An 18087-nucleotide genomic window follows, 5' to 3' on the forward strand; every position below is an offset into this window, starting at 1 on the left:
CATGGTGTAAGGGTTTTCTTGTCGTTAATATCTACCTTTTATACAAGGGTTGGGTCTAATCCTGAATGCTGATGAGTTAAAACCGCATTGCAGCCGGTGTCTATTCCAAAAGTAAATCTATGATGTTAAAATGCCTATTTACTCTGTTGCATCTGACTGCGCAATCCACTGTCTCATCAGCCCAGCCAGACAATTTATAAACTTGATAGAGTTTGTGAGAACTATAAATAGCATCTAGACATTAGCTCACATTTCTTTGAGATTAACATTTTGGTTTTCAACAGTGGAGAATAGTTTAAACCTTACTGTCTTGTCTCTCCGACATTTGCAACATAGTTTTAATATTCAAATTCGATCTCCAGTTGTCGCATAGTAATGAATGAGTCTGGAGTCGGGATGAAACAGACAGGCAGGCAACTTTTCTCAGCTAGTCGAAATCATGAATCAGCATCATTTTTATGGATATATACAAAGAAATGTCAATAGAAAACAGGTCAAACGAAACAAAGTGCAGCTAGTTTTCCAGCTTCAGTGATTGTTTTAGCTGTGTTATTGGCTAGCTCCTTTGAACAACAAGACCTGACAAGAGAGCACATTTTTTATGCCAGATGAAATCACTCATCATTAGCTCATTGTATTGGATCTATCCAAATAAATTTCACTAGAAAACAGCTTAAACCACTAAAAATGCAGCTGCTTTGTTGTTATTCAGTCTGCACTGTTTGACGTGACTGTAAGTTAGCCGTAGTTGGCTAGCTAGCAAGCAAAGGATAAGAACGTTGCCAGCCAGTATGGCAATAGAACATTTAGAACGAACGACTAGTTCGCGTCCATAGATACAGAACAAAAAGACTTAACAACTGGGACGCGTCTCTGGCAACCGAACCGATAGAACGAACAACCAGACAGCTTGGGTAGCAACCCTAGATTTGTGTCTTGACTATATCTTGTGGAAGGAGGAAATAGTATGAATAAATTCATCTAAGTAAAGTTAATGAAAATATGTAAATTATTATTTGAATATGTTGGTAACCCGTTGTATAAAAGGAACCTATGTGAGAATGCTATTCACTGACTACAGCTCAGCGTTCAACACCATAGTGTCCTCAAAGCGCATCACTAAGCTAAGGACCCCGGGAATAAACACGTCCCTCTGCAAAGGGATCCTGGACTTCCTGATGGACCACCCCCAGGTAGTATTTATTTAAAAAATTTAAATTTATTTATTTATTTAAATAGGCAAGTCAGTTAAAACAAATTCTTATTTACAATGACGGCCTACACCGTCCAAACCGAGACAACGCTGGTTCAATTGTGTGCCGCCCTATGACCTATTGTGATTCAGCCTGGATTCGAACCAGGGGCTGTAGTGACACCACTTGTACTGAGATGCAGTGCATTAGACCCCTGCGCCACTCAGGGGGTAATGGTAGGTAACAACACATCCGCCACGCTGATCCTCAACACGGGGGCCCCTCAGGGGTGTGTGCTCAGTCCACTCCTGTGCTCCCTGTTCACGCATGACTGCATCGCCAGGCATGACTCCAACCCAATCATCAAGTTTGCAGATGACACAACAGTGGTATGCCTGATCACTGACAACGATGAGACGGCCTATATGGAGGAGGTCAGAGACCTGGCCGTGTAGTGCCAGGACAACAACCTCTCCCTCAACGCGATCAAGACAAAAGAGATGATTGTGGACTACAGGAAACGGAGGACTGTGCACGCCCCCATTCTTATCGACAAGGCTATAATGGAGCAGGTTGAGAGCTTCAAGTTCCTTGGTGTCCACATCACCAATAAACTATCATGGTCCAAACACACTAAGACAGTTGTGAATCTTTTCATTCTCCTGAGGGGGAACCCTCAGACTGAAAAGACTTGGCATGGGTCCTCAGATCCTCAAAAGGTTCTACAGGTGCACCATCGAGAGCATCCTGACTGGTTGCATCACTGTCTGGTATAGCAACTGCTCGTCCTCTGACCGCAAGGCACTACAGAGGGTAGTTTTACTTTTAAACTCAGACAAAACAGAGATGCTAGTTCTAGGTCCCAAGAAACAATCTTTTGTTGGATCTGACAATTAATCTTGATGGTTGTACAGTTGTCTCAAATAAAACTGTGAAGGACCTCAGCGTTACTCTGGACCCTGACGAACATATCAAGACTGTTTCACGGAGCTGTTTTCCATCTACGTAACATTGCAAAACTCTGAAACGTTTTGTCCAAAAATGATGCAGAAAAATTTATCCATGCTTTTGACACTTCTAGATTAGACTACTGGAATGCTCTACTTTCCGGCTACCCGGATAAAGCACTAAATAAACTTCATTTAGTGCTAAACACGGCTGGCAGAATTTTGACTAGAACCAAAACATGTGATCATTTTACTCCAGTGCTAGACTCTCTACACTGGCTTCCTGTTAAGGCTAGGCCTGATTTCAAGGTTTAACAGCTAACCTACATGGGCTTGCTCCTACCTATCTCTCTGATTTGGTCCTGCTGTACATACCTACACGTACGCTATGGTCACAAGACGCAGGCCTCCTTATAGTTCATAGAATTTCTAAGCAAACAGCTGGAGGCAGGGCTTACTCTTATAGAGCTCAATTTTTATGGAATGGTCTGCCTATCCATGTAAGAGACGCAGACTCGGTCAAGACCTTTATGTCTTTATTGAAGACTCATCTCTTCACTAGGTCCTGTCCGGGTTGGCACCCCCCTCGGGTTTGTGCTATGGGGGAGATCTTTGTGGGCTATACTCGGCCTTGTCTCAGTTGGTGGTTGAAGATATCCCTCTAGTGGTGTGGTGGCTGTGCTTTGGCAAAGTGGGTGGGGTTATATCCTGCCTGGTTGACCCTGTCCAGGGGGTATTGTGGACGGGGCCACAGTGTCACAGTGTCTCCCGACCCCTCCTGTCTCAGCCTCCAGTATTTATGCTGCAATGGTTTATGTGTTGTGGGGCTAGGGTCAGTCTATTATATCTGGAGTATTTCTCCTGTCTTATCTGGTGTCCTGTGTGAATTTAAGTATGCTCCCTCCAATTCTCTTTCTCTCTTTTTTTTCTCTCTCGCTCTCTCTCTCTTTATCTCTTTCTCTCTTTCTCTCAGAGGACCTGAGCCCTAGGACCATGCCTCAGGACAACCTGGCCTGATGACTTCTTGCTGTCCCCAGTCCACCTGGTCGTGCTGCTGCTCCAGTTTCAACTGTTCTTCCTGCGGCTATGGAACCCTGACCTGTTCACCGGACGTGCTACCTTGTCCCGGATCTGCTGTTTTCGACTCTCTCTCTCTCTCTACCACACCTGCTGTCTCTAACTCTGAATGATCGGCTGTGAAAGCCAACTGACATTTACTCCTGAGGTGCTGACCTGTTGCACCCTCTACAACCACTGATTATTATTATCTGACCCTGCTGGTCATCTGTGAACATTTCAACATCTTAGCCATGTACTGTTATAATCTTCACCAGGCACAGCCAGAAGAGGACTGGCCACCCCACAGAGCCTGGTTCCTCTCTAGGTTTCTTCCTAGGTTCCTGCCTTTCTAGGGAATATTTCCTAGCCACCGTGCTTCTACATCTGCATTGCTTGCTGTTTGGGGTTTTAGGCTGGGTTTCTGTATAGTACTTTCGTGACATCGGCTGATGTAAAAAGGGCTTTATAAATACATTTGATTGATTGATAGTGCATACGGCCCAGTACATCACTGGGCTCAAGCTTCCTGCCATCCAGGACCTCTATACCAGGCGGTGTCTTTGGAAGGCCATAAAATTGTCAAAGACTACAGCCAACCTAGTCATAGACTGTTCTCTCTGCTACTGCACAGCAAGCGGTACCGGAGCGCCAAGTCTAGGTCTAAAAGGCTGCTTAACAGCTTCTACCCCCAAGCCATACGACCCCTGAACAGTTAATCAAAGGGCCCTCTTTTACGCTGCAGCTACTCTCTGTTTATTGTCTATGCATAGTCACTTTAACTCTACCTACATGTACATATTGCAATTGTTATTTTACTGGCGCTGTTTAATTATGTGTTACTTTTATTTCTTATTTAAAAAATTGTACTTAACACTTATTTTTCTTAACTTCTTAAAGCCTTGTTGGTAAAGGGCTTGTAAGTAAGCATTTCACTTTAAGGTCTACACCTGTTGTATTCGGAGCATGTGACAAATAACATTTGATTTGATTTGATAATGCCCTCAAAGCCAGTGTTTGATGGATATATTGGCACGGTTTGCCAGCCCTCGACTTCGTCTCGGGCGTAACGACACCGTGCCAGTGTATCCTCCAAACACCGGCTTATCTGGCATTATCACTGAAACAGCACAGTATAGACGAAGCAGTATAGATGAAGTGATATGTAAAGAGTTTCACTTCATCAAGCATGAAGCTGATTTCCATGATCAACCATCTGAACGTTGAAGCTTTGTCCCCAAAAAATAGTTGTGGTCCTCTTTATTACTGTATGAACAACAGCATCCTCACCCTCCACAGTAACCTTGGCTGTGCTCTTTGACCCTCCAGCCATGCAGCTGTACTGGCCAGTGTCGGTCTCCTTGAGGCCCTGGATGGTCAGCTCTGCCTGGCTCTTCTCCGTCCTCATGCTGTACTTGCTGGATGTCTGCAAGGCAGTGCGGCCCCTGTACCAGCGCACCACCCTGGGGGAGGGGGAAAACTGACACCTCAGTGTGACCGAGCTGTTCTCCTTAGCCTCCACGTCTGGCATGGGCTGGACCACTTTCAGAGGGCGCTCTGGAAAGGTACAGGGATGGATAATGATGTAATACAGTAGGTTAGTCTGTTTAAGGGATTCAAAAGCAAAGTATGAACCCAACGGGAAACACCTCTCACAATACAGTACTCTGCCCTAGAGCCTGGAGGGTCATTGTCAACAGTAAGCAGGGCATCGTTCCAACTTCCACTTGGTGACAATCAACCTTACCCTTAACGGTGAGCTGTGCGGTGGAGCGGCTCTTCCCGGCGTTGAACTGCACAGGGCCGGTCATAGAGCTGTCCGTGCTGATGAAGCAGAGGGTGTGCAGTGTGCCCTGCCGGTCTATGCTCAGTTCAGGCCCCTCCATCAGGACCTCTCCGTCCAGGGTCCACTTTGGGGGTCTCCCCGCCCTCAGGCTGGTCTCCACCTGGAACAGGGCCTCCCTGGGCTCGGTCACCTTCACAGACCTCAGCCCCTGCACTATGCTGATCGCCTGCTCTGCATGCACAGGGAGCACACATTGGATCAGCATCATCACTTAGAGCTACTTCAAAGGAAAGTGTACACCCAGGAAGTGTGTAAGGTAGATAGTTGGGTTATCAGTGTGAACATACATTACATGGCCAAAAGTGTGTGGACACCTACTCGTCAAACATCTCATTCCAAAATTATGGGCATTAATATGGAGTTGGTCACCCCTTTGCTGCTATAACAGCCTCCACTCTTCTGGGAAGGCTTTCCACTAGATGTTGGAACATTGCTGCAGGGACTTGCTTCCATTCAGCCACAAGAGCATTGATGTTGGGAGATTAGGCCTGCCTCGCAGCCGGCGTTTCAATTCATCCCAAAAGTGTTTAGTGGCGTTGAGGTCAGGGCTCTGTGCATGCCAGTCAAGTCCTTCCACACCAATCTCAACAAACCATTTCTGTATGGACCTCGCTTTGTGCGCAGGGGCATTGTCATGCTGAAACAGGAAAGGGACTTCCCCAAACTGTTGCCACAAAGTTGGAAGCACAGAATTGTCTAGAATGTATCGTTAAGATTTCCCGTCCCTGGAAATAAGGGACTTAGCCCAAACCATGAACAGCAGACCCAGACCATTATTCCTCCTCCACCAAACTTTACAGTTGGCACTATGCATTCGGACAGGTAGCGTTCTCCTGGCATCCGCCAAACCCAGGTTCGTCCATCGGATTGCTAGATGGAGAAGCGTGATTCATCACTCCAGAGAATGCATTTCCACTACTCCAGCGTCCAATGGCGGCGAGGCTTACACCACTCCAGCCGACACTTGGCATTGCGCATGGTGATCTTAGGCTTGTGTGCAGCTGCTCAGCCATGGAAATACATTTCATGAAGCTCCCAACGAACCGTTCGTGTGCAGACGTTGCTTCCAGAGGCAGTTTGGAACTCGGTAGTGGGTGTCGCAAACAAAGACTGATGATTTGTACATGCTAAGCGCTTCAGCACTCGTCGGTCCCGTTCTGTGAGCTTGTGTGGCCTACCACTTTGCGGCTGAGCCTAGATGTTTCCACTTCACAATAACAGCACTTACAGATAACCAGGGCAGCTCTAGCAGGGCATAAATTTGACTTGTTGGAAAGGTGGCATCCTATGGCGGCGCCACATTAAAAGTCACTGAGCTATTCAGTACGGGCCATTCTACTGCCAATGTTTGTCTATGGAGATTGTATGGCTGTGTGCTTGATTTTATACACTCGTCAGCAACGGGTGTGGCTGAAATAGCCGAATCCACTAATTTGAAGGGGTGTTCACATACTTTTAGCCATGTAGTATATTTAGTTGAATGATGTGTTTTGGTGACTTACGGATAAGTATGAGGGTGTAACACTTTATATGAAGGTCTGCTTGTAAACTGCTTATTAACATTTAGCATAAAAATATACCTAACATTGGAACTAGTATGTTAAGCTGGCCAGACAATAAGTCCGAATGAATTACAATGAGCATCTCACCCTCCACTAGCAGTTGGCAGGAGGTCTTGTCATCGCCAGCGTCACAGGTGTAGGTGTCCTCGTCTGATGAGGCCACGTCATCGATGTGCAGCTGCCTGTAGACATCGTCGCTAACAATCTGGTGCTTCTTGCTGGGTTGGATCTCACTTCTGTTCTTGAACCACCTGACCTGGGCGTTGGCCCTGGACACCTGGCACTCCAGCAGGCCTTTGTGTTTGTACATAGCAATCTTCACTCTCAGAGGCTTCACTATCTGCACAGGCAGCTCTGTGGAAATAGGAGTACCACTGAACCATTGCTTATTGAAGCTTCACCTGATGAGGCCACGTAGGCCAGATTACAGTTGTTTTTTTGTCGTTGTCATTGACGAACATTGAGATCGTTGATTCTAAAAAGAGATGTTCACCTTTTACCGTGAGAGTTGCATAGGAGGAGACCCTGTCTGCGGTGAATTTGATCTCCCCAGCATTCGCTGGCCTTACAGACTTGAAGCACATGGTGTGAGTTTTACCTGTATTCAGATGGAAATAGGTGTTGCATTAGTAGTATTCAATTATGTGTATAAACCCTGGATTGCTGATGCTATTCAATGGCCAATGAGAGGCTTTGAAGCCACCAGCCTCCATATTGGCACTCCACACTAGGAGCAGTCCTCCATAGGAATGAATGGAATCCTACAGTATTTCAATCAAATGTTTCAAGGACAAAATCACATGTATTGAAGTATGTGTTTGTTTCTATTGGGGACAGTAACATTAATGGGGAGAGTGAAAAAATGTGGTAACACTTTCTATGAAGAACATATGCGTAATGCATTATACATGTACCCATAATGCACTACGATAGAGTAATAATGCCCTATAAGCATAGTTATACACTCACATAAAGACTTATATAGACTCATAATTCCGTGTACCAATACTCCTAGTGCATTATATGTATAATTAGAATTAAGCAATAAGGCCCAAGGGGGTGTGGTATATGGCCAACATACCATAGCTAGGGGCTGTTCTTGTGCATGACGCAACGCGGAGTGCCTGGATACTGCCCTTAGCCGTGGTATTTTGGCCATATACCACAAACCCCCGAGGTTCCTTATTGCTATTATAAAGTGGTTACCAACATAATTACAAGAGTAAAAATAAATGTTTTGACATACCCGTGGTATACGGTCTGATACCCTACGGCTTTCAGCCAATCAGCATTCAGGGCTCGAACCAGCCAGTTTATAATCACTTATAATGTACAGCAACATAGCGCTGGTCACTTTTTCCTCAAGGATCATACAGTATTATAAACGACCATCAGTGTGATGATTCTAATGTATTTTTTTGTCAATGAGCAGCACATCATTATTACTACATCATAATCTTTGTTATGGTGTGTTATAGCGCATACTTATAAGCCACTATGAAGTCATCTTTGATTGCTTTAGGTAAAGTGATGAAATGCCTAAGGCAGACAGATATAATACACCTGTTAAAGCTGTTACGATACAATTATAAAAAGTGTTCATTGTCAGCTTTTAGCAAGGTATACCTTTCTCTGCATTTCAACAGCGCCTCCTGTCAGTCATCTGGGGTTAATACATATCGTCGGTAGTATACCGAGCTATAAACACATGTCCATGACAAGGCTCAGCTGTGTCCCATGCTCACCCTCGTGCCTGATCTTGACGTTGTCTCCGTGTTTGATCCTGGTGTTGTCGTTGTACCAACGCCCGTCCACGTCCTCACAGTTGACCTCACACAGGAAGGTCACACTCTGCCTCTCGGTCACTTCCTCATCTTCCAACTCCTTCACAATCTGTATGTCTCTGGCTGGCAGACAACCACAGGGAGACAAACACAGACAGATAGGCCAGACATTACCTAGAGGTCCAGTGTGCGATTCGATCAAATGATGTGCTGTGATGTATTGTGGTCCGTACTGGGATTTATCTGTGATTTTACATTTATTCTTCGCCAAGCCATTAGTCTGGATGAAAAGTCAGTGAGAAAATATCAGGCTAACATAGAAACAGACTGGCAATAAGACTTCCGGCTATTACAGAAGCATTAGACTGAGAAAGGGTCATACAATTGTCCCAGATGCATTATTCCTCTCAACTGTTGTGTTCTGTCATACTGTTACCTATGACAGTGAGTTGGCCTGAGGTTTGGATCCAGTTTTGGCTCCCGTCAGTCTGGAAGGAGAACAGGCCAGTGTCTCCTACGGTGACCCGGGTGAAGGTGAGAGTGTGTTTATTCTTATGGGTAGCGATGTGACAGGTGGGCTTGGATTTGAGCCTGACCCCGTCCTTGGTCCATGTGCCCGCTATGTAGGACAGGTTGAGGGTCACCTCGAACGTGCAGCCCTCCCTCTCACACACATCCACATCCTCCAGCCCCTTCACTACCTGGAGATGGATCTGGTTCTCTGCAGACAGAGAGTAAGATATGTTCCAACAAGTGTGTGTGTGTGTGTGTGTGTGTGTGTGTGTGTGTGTGTGTGTGTGTGTGTGTGTGTGTGTGTGTGTGTGTGTGTGTGTGTGTGTGTGTGTGTGTTTGTGTGTGTGTGTGTGTGTGTGTGTGTGTGTGTGTGTGTGTGTGTGTGTGTGTGTGTGTGTGTGTGTGTGTGTGTGTGTGTGTGTGTGTGTGTGTGTGTGTGTGTGTGTGTGTGTGTGTGTGTGTGTGTGTGCGCGTGTGTGGGGCAGGGAGAGATTTCACATTTCTATGTCGGGTCATTGAATATTGAATAAAGTTGAGCGAAATACAAAGTTAAAGAAAAGTAACTGCATAGAATGTGTCCTGTGGAATGGAGGCCTTACTTGCAGCAGTTACTTTGCTCCCAGACTTGTCTCCCATGGTTTGTCAGGAGGGATGGCTTCAACCACTTCTGATAGTGGTTGGCTTTCCCCTTGTCCGTATCTCTAGGTTGTCCCTAGGGCTAAAACGGCACAGTTTGATACATCTTTAAAAACATCCTGGAAGTCAAGGAAACCTTCATATTGACTTGTAAATAACCCCTCCACTCTCTCACTCTCACAGACATTTAAAAAAAATGAAGGACCAACGTGGACTTGAGAGCGACACTTTAATATGGCTATACTGGGATGTGGCATGGATGGCTGGCACCCGACATCATGAAGATGACAAGTAATCTCTGTCACCTTACATGGCTGAGCTCAGCATCACTAATTTGGCGTCTGCTGTGCTGCCCCCTCCAGCAGGCTACATGTACAGTATGTATGTGAGGAGACTCCGCTAACCTCAAAATGGGTTAAACAAACGAAAGGTGTCAATCAGTATGACTGACTGACATAGAATACAAAAACAGAACCAATGGATGAGTTGAAAGGTTTTTAAGTCTCCAACCCACTATGAGGGGCGTGAAGCTTGATAATGGCAGAGTGCCATCCAAGGACAAGACCTCATCAAATGACTTGTCACGTCATTTTAACTGACGTGGTGCTGTGTGCGTAATACAGAAATACAGACACATTCTCAGTCAACACTGTCTCACAGACCTCATGCTACGAAACCCAATAAGGTTATCGACAAAGGAGGTCAGCCAAAGTCACTTCACATATTTATATATCCAAACAGCTGTGGAGAAAGTATATGATTAACCGTCATGCATGTCATTCTGTCATTTTCTATGTATCTGTTTCCATAGAAGTTAAAAATCTAAACAACTGGATCACATTAACATTGGCCAAATGGGCAACTGGCTAGTGTGAGCACGTAGTACGATATTCACTCTACAATACTAATTGATGGATGACATAGTCACAACTTGTCACTGCAGGAACATAGAGCAGAACAGAAGATAGATACAACGCCAAACAGCTTTGAAGTTATACTAAATGTTCACGTGAACACCTGCCTGTAATGTCATAATTCTCAGACCAATGAGCATCATGGTCCCCAATCATTATAAATTTCCTGACGCATATAAATAAGCGCCAGAAAATGGTCAATGGCAGTGATTTCATTTGATACAATAACATACAGTATCAGAAATAGAACTCTGACCACCTGCTGTGGTGTACCCACCTTAAGCCTGGTCAGCTGTATTCTGGGAAAATCTCTTTCCTCACATGCCCTCTCAGTATCCTAACGAAAAGACCACTTTCAGCTGGACAAAAAAGCCGCCTGTCATGAAAGGTATGTCCGACCTTTGTCTTTCTTCACCCCAAATCCCTCAAGATTAACAACAAAAGTTAGGCGAGGAGAGAGGATGCCCAGGTTGGAGGGCTAGCCTACCACACGGTCTCCAGAGCGGACGGTCAGTCGGCCAATGGCCCTTTCTCTTTTTTTCCTGCTTTGGTAAAGCCTAATGCTGAACAGCTGAACAACATCTCTCCTGTCAGACTCCCCTCCAAAATAGACCAGTGTCATCTCACACTGTTGCGTTTACGCACTGAAGGTAGGTGAGGAGTCAAACGCAGGAGAGCAGAGATGTCAGCGTAGCATATAATTTAATAAAGGCAAGTCCAAAAACACGGTACAGTACAATACCCCAAAAACAACGCCCAAGACAATGGGAACTAACAGTAAGGCGCAAAAACACAACGCACCTTATTATAATAACCACACATGAAATACACTGAGGAAAGCCTCCACAAGCAACAAGAAAATAATCCCACACAAACCTAAGCGGGGAAACAGGGGTAAATATACACACAAACTAAAGCAAATGAAAACCAGGTGTGAATGAAACAAAGACAAAACAAACGGAAAAGGAAACATGGATCGGTGATGGCTAGTAGGCCGGCGACGCCGAGCACCGCCCGAACCCCACCCACCCCGACGCCAGCCTCGAGGGCGACCCGGGGGACGAGGTGCAGGGCGATCCGGATGAAGGCGGTGAAACTCCCTCAACAGAGATGGGTCTAATCTGTTCCCCACCGGCACCCAGTATCTCTCCTCCGGGCCGTACCCCTCCCAATCCACGAGGTACTGAAGGCCCCTCACCTGAAGCCTTGAGTCCAGTATAGACCGAAATGCATACACCGGGGCCCCCTCGATGTCCAGGGGGAGGCGGAGGGACCTCCCGCACCTCAGCTTCTTGAAGCGGACCAGCCACCACCGGCTTGAGGAGAGACACATGAAACGAGAGGTTAATACGGTAATAAGGGGGAGCTGTAACCTGTAACACACCTCGTTTATTCTCCTCAGGACTTTAAATGGCCCCACAAACCGCAGGCCCAGCTACCAGCAGGGCAGGCGGAGGGGCAGGTTTCGGGTCGAGAGCCAGACCCGGTCCCACGGTGCGAACACCGGGGCCTCACTGCGGTGACGGTCAGCGCTTGCCTTCTGCCGCCCTTCAGCCCGTTTCAGGCACCCGTGGGCAGCACGCTAAGATAGCTTTGGCTTTACTGCAGTGAGGCAAGTCCTGCCCAGCATCAGTAGTGTGGACATATACACGCAAGTTCCTAAATCACCAGACAATTATATAATAAACATGCTATGATGGCTTTCCCATTTGTGCTTATGTCATATTGGATGGGAAGCTGTCCTCTGACCAAAAAAATTGTTGGATTTTTTGCCTGTTCCTGCAAATTCCTTGGATTGTAAACTGTCATGGTCATATTGATTCAAGGGTTGTAAAGCTAGGTCTGTCCATGATCAAGAAATTATTTATTTTTTTGACACCAGACTCCACAAAGCAAGTCCGGCAGGTTCTAGGTTCTAGGTTCTAGGTATCTTATCTTGATTATTGTCCAGTAATATGGTCAGGTGCTGCAAAGAAGGACGTAGAAAAACTGCAGCTGGCCCAGAACAGAGCGGCACATCTTGCTCTTCATTGTAATCAGAGGGCTAAATTCAATACCATGTATGCCAGTCTCTCTTGGCTAACAGTTGAGTAGAGACTGATTGCATTACTTATTTTTAGAAGAAACATTATGTGCATAGTCAACTTACACACAGCTCTGACACACTTATCCCACCAGACATGCCATCACAGTCTCCTAAACCAGAACAAATTCAATAAAACGTACAGTATTATACACTATAGAGCCATGGTTGCATGGAACTCCCATCTCAGATTGCTCAATTGAACAGTAAACCTGGTTTCAAAAAAACAGATAAAGCAACACCTCACGGTACAACGCCTCTCCACTATTTGACCTAGATATTTTGTTTGTATGTACATATACAGTAGGTAGGCTGAGCGTGTCGTTTTAAATGTACAGTGCCTTCGGAAAGTATTCAGACCCCTTGACTTTTTACAAATGTTGTTACGTTACAGCCTTATTCTTAAATTGATTAAATAAAACCTTTCCTCAGCAATCTACACACAAGCCACTGAAGCCACTCCTTAGTAAAAGGCACATGACAGCCCGCTTGGAGTTTGCCAAAAGGCACCTAAAGACTCTCAGACCATGAGAAACAAGATTCTCTGGTCGGATGAAACCAAGATTGAACTCTTTGGCCTGTATGACAAGCGTCACGTCTGGAGGAAACCTGGCACCATCCCTACGGTGAAGCATGGTGGTGGCAACATCATGCTGTGGGGATGTTTTTCAGTGGCAGGGACTGGGAGACTATTCAGGATTGAGGGAAAGATGAACAGAGCAAAGTACAGAGAGGTCCGTGATGAAAACTTGCTCCAGAGCACTCAGGACCTCAGACTGGGGCGAAGGTTCACCTTCCAACAGGACAACGACCCTAAACACACAGCCAAGACAGTCCAGGAGTGGCTTCGGGACAAGTCTTCAATCAAACATTTCTGGAGACCTGAAAATAGCTGTACAGCGACACTCCCCATCCAACCTGACAGAGCTTCAGAGGATCTGCAAAGAAGAATGAGACTCTCCAAATACAGGTGTGCCAAGCTTGTAGCATCATACCCAAGAAGACTGGAGGCTGTAATTACTGCCAAAGGTGCTTCAACAATGTACTGAGTAAAGGGTATGAATATTTTTGTAAATGTGATTTTAAAAATTATATATACATGTGCAAATATTTATTTTAAAAAACAGATTGCTGAGGGCAAAAAACAATTTAATCAATTTTAGAATAAGGTTAAAACGTAACAAAATGTGGAAAAAGTCAAGGGGTCTGAATATTTTCTGAATGCACTGCATGTCAAGGTAAACGATCCCAGATAAAATGAACTTAAAAAGGAAAGACGTAGGAGACTTTAAATTGTATTTCCAGGCACTAGCATTTTGCCCCAACCTAAATTGGTTTAGACATGATTCCTCTGCTCCCTGGCTGAGTATAGAGATAAATATGGTGTCTCCTATTGCCCTGGAAGAGGTGGCCTTCACTGATATATCCCTTAAATAATGTAAACTATGCTTTGGTCCTATTATTGCTCACACAATTTCTATTTGGCTCAACATTTAAAAACAATGTAACTGGGAATCAAAATACAGTCAAAATATAATCAAAAAATGGCATGACCACACTCCAATCTTTCACAATAATGCCTTGAGATCTGGAGGGCGGCCTTTTGCATCCCCCCAATGGTCCAAATGTAGAATCCGATATCATGGACAGAAATGGTTTGAGATCATTCCAAGATTTGAAAAATACATACACATTGGGTGGGGTTAGAGAAATGGGATGGGTGGTTGGGGGTGATGACCCACTCCCCCCCCCCCCCTGTTTATACTGAATGCATTATTACTGTGTATGTATTTCTTAATGTTTTCATTTTTCTGTGTGGAAAAAAAATCACACTAATTAACGCTTTAGTCGTACCACGGTTAACTTATACCACTGCCTACTCTAGACGACTTGTTTTTAAAATTACATGAGCAAAAAAATGACGTTCCACTTTATTTGGAACCTAAGCCAGACAAAACTATACATTAAAAATAAAAACAACCCCCCCAATAAATATAAAACAATTAAACAGGTGATTAGAATTCAGGTGATTGGGATCTGGAGAGTGAGCTGCGTTCAGGGGATCTAGGTGTTTGAGAGTGTGAGCTGGAAAGTGGGCTGGAGAGTGAGCTGTGTTCAGGGGATCTACGTGTTTGAGGGTGTGAGTTGGAAGCAGACGTTACAGACAGGTTTGAGTGTGTCATGAACTGCAAAGCTGCAGTATCCCAGGTGTATCAAGAATGGTCCACCAACCAAAGAACATCAAGGAAACTTGACACAACTGTGGGAAGCATTGGGGTCAACATGGGCCAATATCTCTGTGGAATGCTTTCGACACCTTGTAGAGTGTGTTTTACGGAATCATGGCTCTCTTCGGGTATATTGTCCCCGTCCATTCAGCCAGCGGGGTTCTCCGTCCATTGCATGGACAGGAAGAAAGAACTCCCAGGAAAAAGAAAGGTGGAGGGGTTTGTTTCATGATTAACAACTCATTGTGTGATTATGGTAATGTACAGGAACACAAGTCCTTTTGTTCTCCCAATCTGGAACACCTCAGCATCAAATGCCGACCGCATTACCTCCCGAGATAATTTTCCTCGGTCATGGTCACTGCCGTTTACTTTTTGGTCAAGCCACTGTCCAGTCACTGGGGCAGGTAGATAAAAACAAAAGCATTTACCAGCCCAAAATGTTGCTTGCCATAATTACTGAAAGAAAAAAGAAAACGGATGAGCATGCTTTTGGTTTTTTTAAAACAAGAAATATATTACTAGTAAGAGGTAATGAAGTATATTTCTTATTTTCATTTCATTTTTGTGACATGCGTCTTTTAACCAATGTATGTTAAAATAGATTATTTAGATACAATAGCAAAAACAGATAAACAGTTCTACAAGTTAACATCAAGAGTGATATGGCTTATTTATTATTATAGTTCAGGGCTCTACTCTGTTTTTTTATTTTGATGTACATGATGTGCTCCTAAGTAGAAATATAGTGGTGGGAAAAGTACTCAAATGCCATACTCAAATGTCATACTCAAGTAAAAGTGAGTAACCCACTAAAATACTACTTGAGTAAAAGTCTAAAAGTATTGGTTTTTAAATATATTTAAGTATCAAAAGTAAATGGAATTACTAAAATATACTTAAGTATCAAAAGTAAAAGTATTAATGATTTCAAATTTCTTATATCTTGCAAACCAGACGGCACAATTGTCTTGTGTTTTATTTATTTACAGATAGCCAGGGGCACACTAACACTGAAAGCATTTGGGTTTAGTGAGTCCCCCAGATCAGAGGCAGTAGGAACAAGTGCGTGAATTGGAACATTTTCCTATCAGTGCTTTTGGGTGTCAGGGAAAAGAGTAAAAAGTACATTATTTTCTTTAGGAATGTAGTGAAGTAAAAGCAGTCAAAAATATTAACAGTAAAGTAAAGTACAGATACCCCAAAAAAACTACTTAAGTAGTACTTTAAAGTATTTTTACTTAAGTACTTTACACAAATAAATCTAGGAGTACAATGAAAGTACTTGAGTATTTTAATGATAAGAAATTACTAAAAGTTTATGAATAAAAGTTTTTAGGAGTGATCCATGCTCAATCAAGCACAATCATTAGGTGAGACAAAAATGTTTAGCTGCCGCTTTAAGTGACTGGCCGTTACTGTGGCAACTTAGGTTGTCTTCCTAGCAGCAGACAGTTGCAGCAAACTCAAAGTAATATTGAAAAACTGTCACGCCCTGACCATAGAGAGCCATTGTTTCTAGGGGGTGATCTAGTATATCTATGTCTATGTTGTGTTCTAGTTTCTTTTTCTATGTTGATGTTTTGTATGATTCCCAATTAGAGGCAGCTGGTAATCGTTGTCTCTAATTGGGGATCATATTTAAGTAGTTATTTTTCCCACCTGTGTTTGTGGGATCTTGTTTATGTGTAGTTGCCTGTGAGCACTTCTTTGTCTTCACGTTTCGGTCATTCTTTATTGTTTTTGTCCGTTTCCGTTAATAAACATGTGGAAACCATATTACGCTGCACCTTGGTCCGATAATTCTTACGACGAACGTGACAAAAACAACCTAGTGTGTGAACAAAATGATATAACTGGCCAAGAAACACAAGGGCAGTCACACTTTAGCAATCTTTGCAGTGGTTTGTAGTCATGGATGCCAAGGGAAGCCAGGCTTCCCCAAATATTTGACCAATAAAATATATGCGCTCAAAAGTTTGGGGTCACTTAGAAATGTCCTTGTTTTTGAAAGAAAAGCACATTTTCTGTCTATTAAAATAACATCAAATTGATCAGAAAGATAGTGTAGACATTGTTAATGTTGTAAATGACCATTGTAGCTGGAAACGGCAGAATTTTATGGAACATAAAGGCATACAGAGGCCCATTATGAGCAACCATCACTCCTGTGTTCCAATGGCACGTTGTGTTAGCGAATCCAAGTTTATAATTTTAAAAGGCTAATTGATCATTAGAAAACCCTTTTGCAATTATGTTAGCACAGCTGAAAACGGTTGTGCTGATTAAAGCAGCAATAAAGCTGGCCTTCTTTAGACTAGTTGAGTATCTAGAGCATCAGCATTTGTGGGATCGATTACAGGCTCGAAATTGCCAGAAACAAAGAACTTTCTTCTTGAACTCGTCAGTCTATTCTTATTATGAGAAATGAAGGCTAATCCATGTGAGAAATTGCCAAGAAACTGAAGATCTCGTAAAATGCTGTGTACTACTCCCTTCACAGAACAGTGCAAACTGGCTCTAACCTGAATAGAAAGAGTGGGAGGCCCCGGTGCACAAATGAGCAAGAGGACAAGTACATTAGAGTGTCTAGTTTGAGAAACAGACGCCTCACAAGTCCTCAACTGGCAACTTCATTGAATAGTACCCGCAAAAACACCAGTCTCAACGTCAACAGTTGAAGGGGCGACTCTGGGATTCTGGCCTTCTAGGCAGAGTTGCAAAGAAAAAGCCATATCTCAGACTGGCCAATAAAAAAAAAAAGATTAAGATGGGCAAAAGTACACAGACACTGGACAGAGGATCTCTGCCTAGAAGGCCAGCATCCTGGAGTCGCCTCTTCACTGGTGACGTTGAGACTGGTGTTTTGCGGGTACCATTTAATGAAGCTGCCAGTTGAGGACTTGTGAGGCATCTGTTTCTCCAACTAGATACTCTCCAACTAGACAATAAATACAGGTAGAAAACGTGCAATTTATGAACGATCAATGGCTCAATTGTCACATACACCGGTTAGTCGCAGTGAAATGTGTTGTTTTACAAGGTCAGCCATAGTAGTACAGCGCCGCTGGAGCAATTTAGGGTTAAGTGCCTTGCTCAACGGTACATCGATAGGTTTGTTATGTCACTACTTTGCATAAAGTATTAGTTATGTAACTACTTTGTTACGTAATTACTTTGTTATGTAACTACTGTGCATAGAAGTGCCTTTTATGGAAAAGGTGTGCAAAATGTATACGTACAAAGAAAGCTGTAAAGACAAAATTTAAAAAATAAATAAAAAAAAAACACATATTTTTAAAGTCTGCAGTCTAAATTACATTGA

At 43.8% G+C, this 18087-nt stretch overlaps 1 protein-coding gene across 1 annotated transcript in view; it reads right to left on the minus strand.

Moving 5' to 3' along the window:
- Nucleotides 1-9537, minus strand: part of LOC129869345 (obscurin-like) — a 90766-nt gene extending 81229 nt beyond the window's left edge. Inside the window, exons 1-7 of the mRNA XM_055943677.1 lie at nt 9501-9537; nt 8825-9109; nt 8350-8511; nt 7098-7202; nt 6692-6958; nt 4944-5213; nt 4487-4753 (exon numbers count right to left, since the gene is read on the minus strand). Of these exons, the coding sequence (XP_055799652.1) occupies nt 4487-4753; nt 4944-5213; nt 6692-6958; nt 7098-7202; nt 8350-8511; nt 8825-9109; nt 9501-9537 (1393 nt within the window). The remainder of the gene's footprint in view (nt 1-4486; nt 4754-4943; nt 5214-6691; nt 6959-7097; nt 7203-8349; nt 8512-8824; nt 9110-9500) is intronic.
- Nucleotides 9538-18087: the final 8550 nt, after the last annotated feature.

This window comes from Salvelinus fontinalis, chromosome 14 (assembly GCF_029448725.1).
Source record: "Salvelinus fontinalis isolate EN_2023a chromosome 14, ASM2944872v1, whole genome shotgun sequence".
Classification (NCBI taxonomy): domain Eukaryota; kingdom Metazoa; phylum Chordata; class Actinopteri; order Salmoniformes; family Salmonidae; genus Salvelinus; species Salvelinus fontinalis.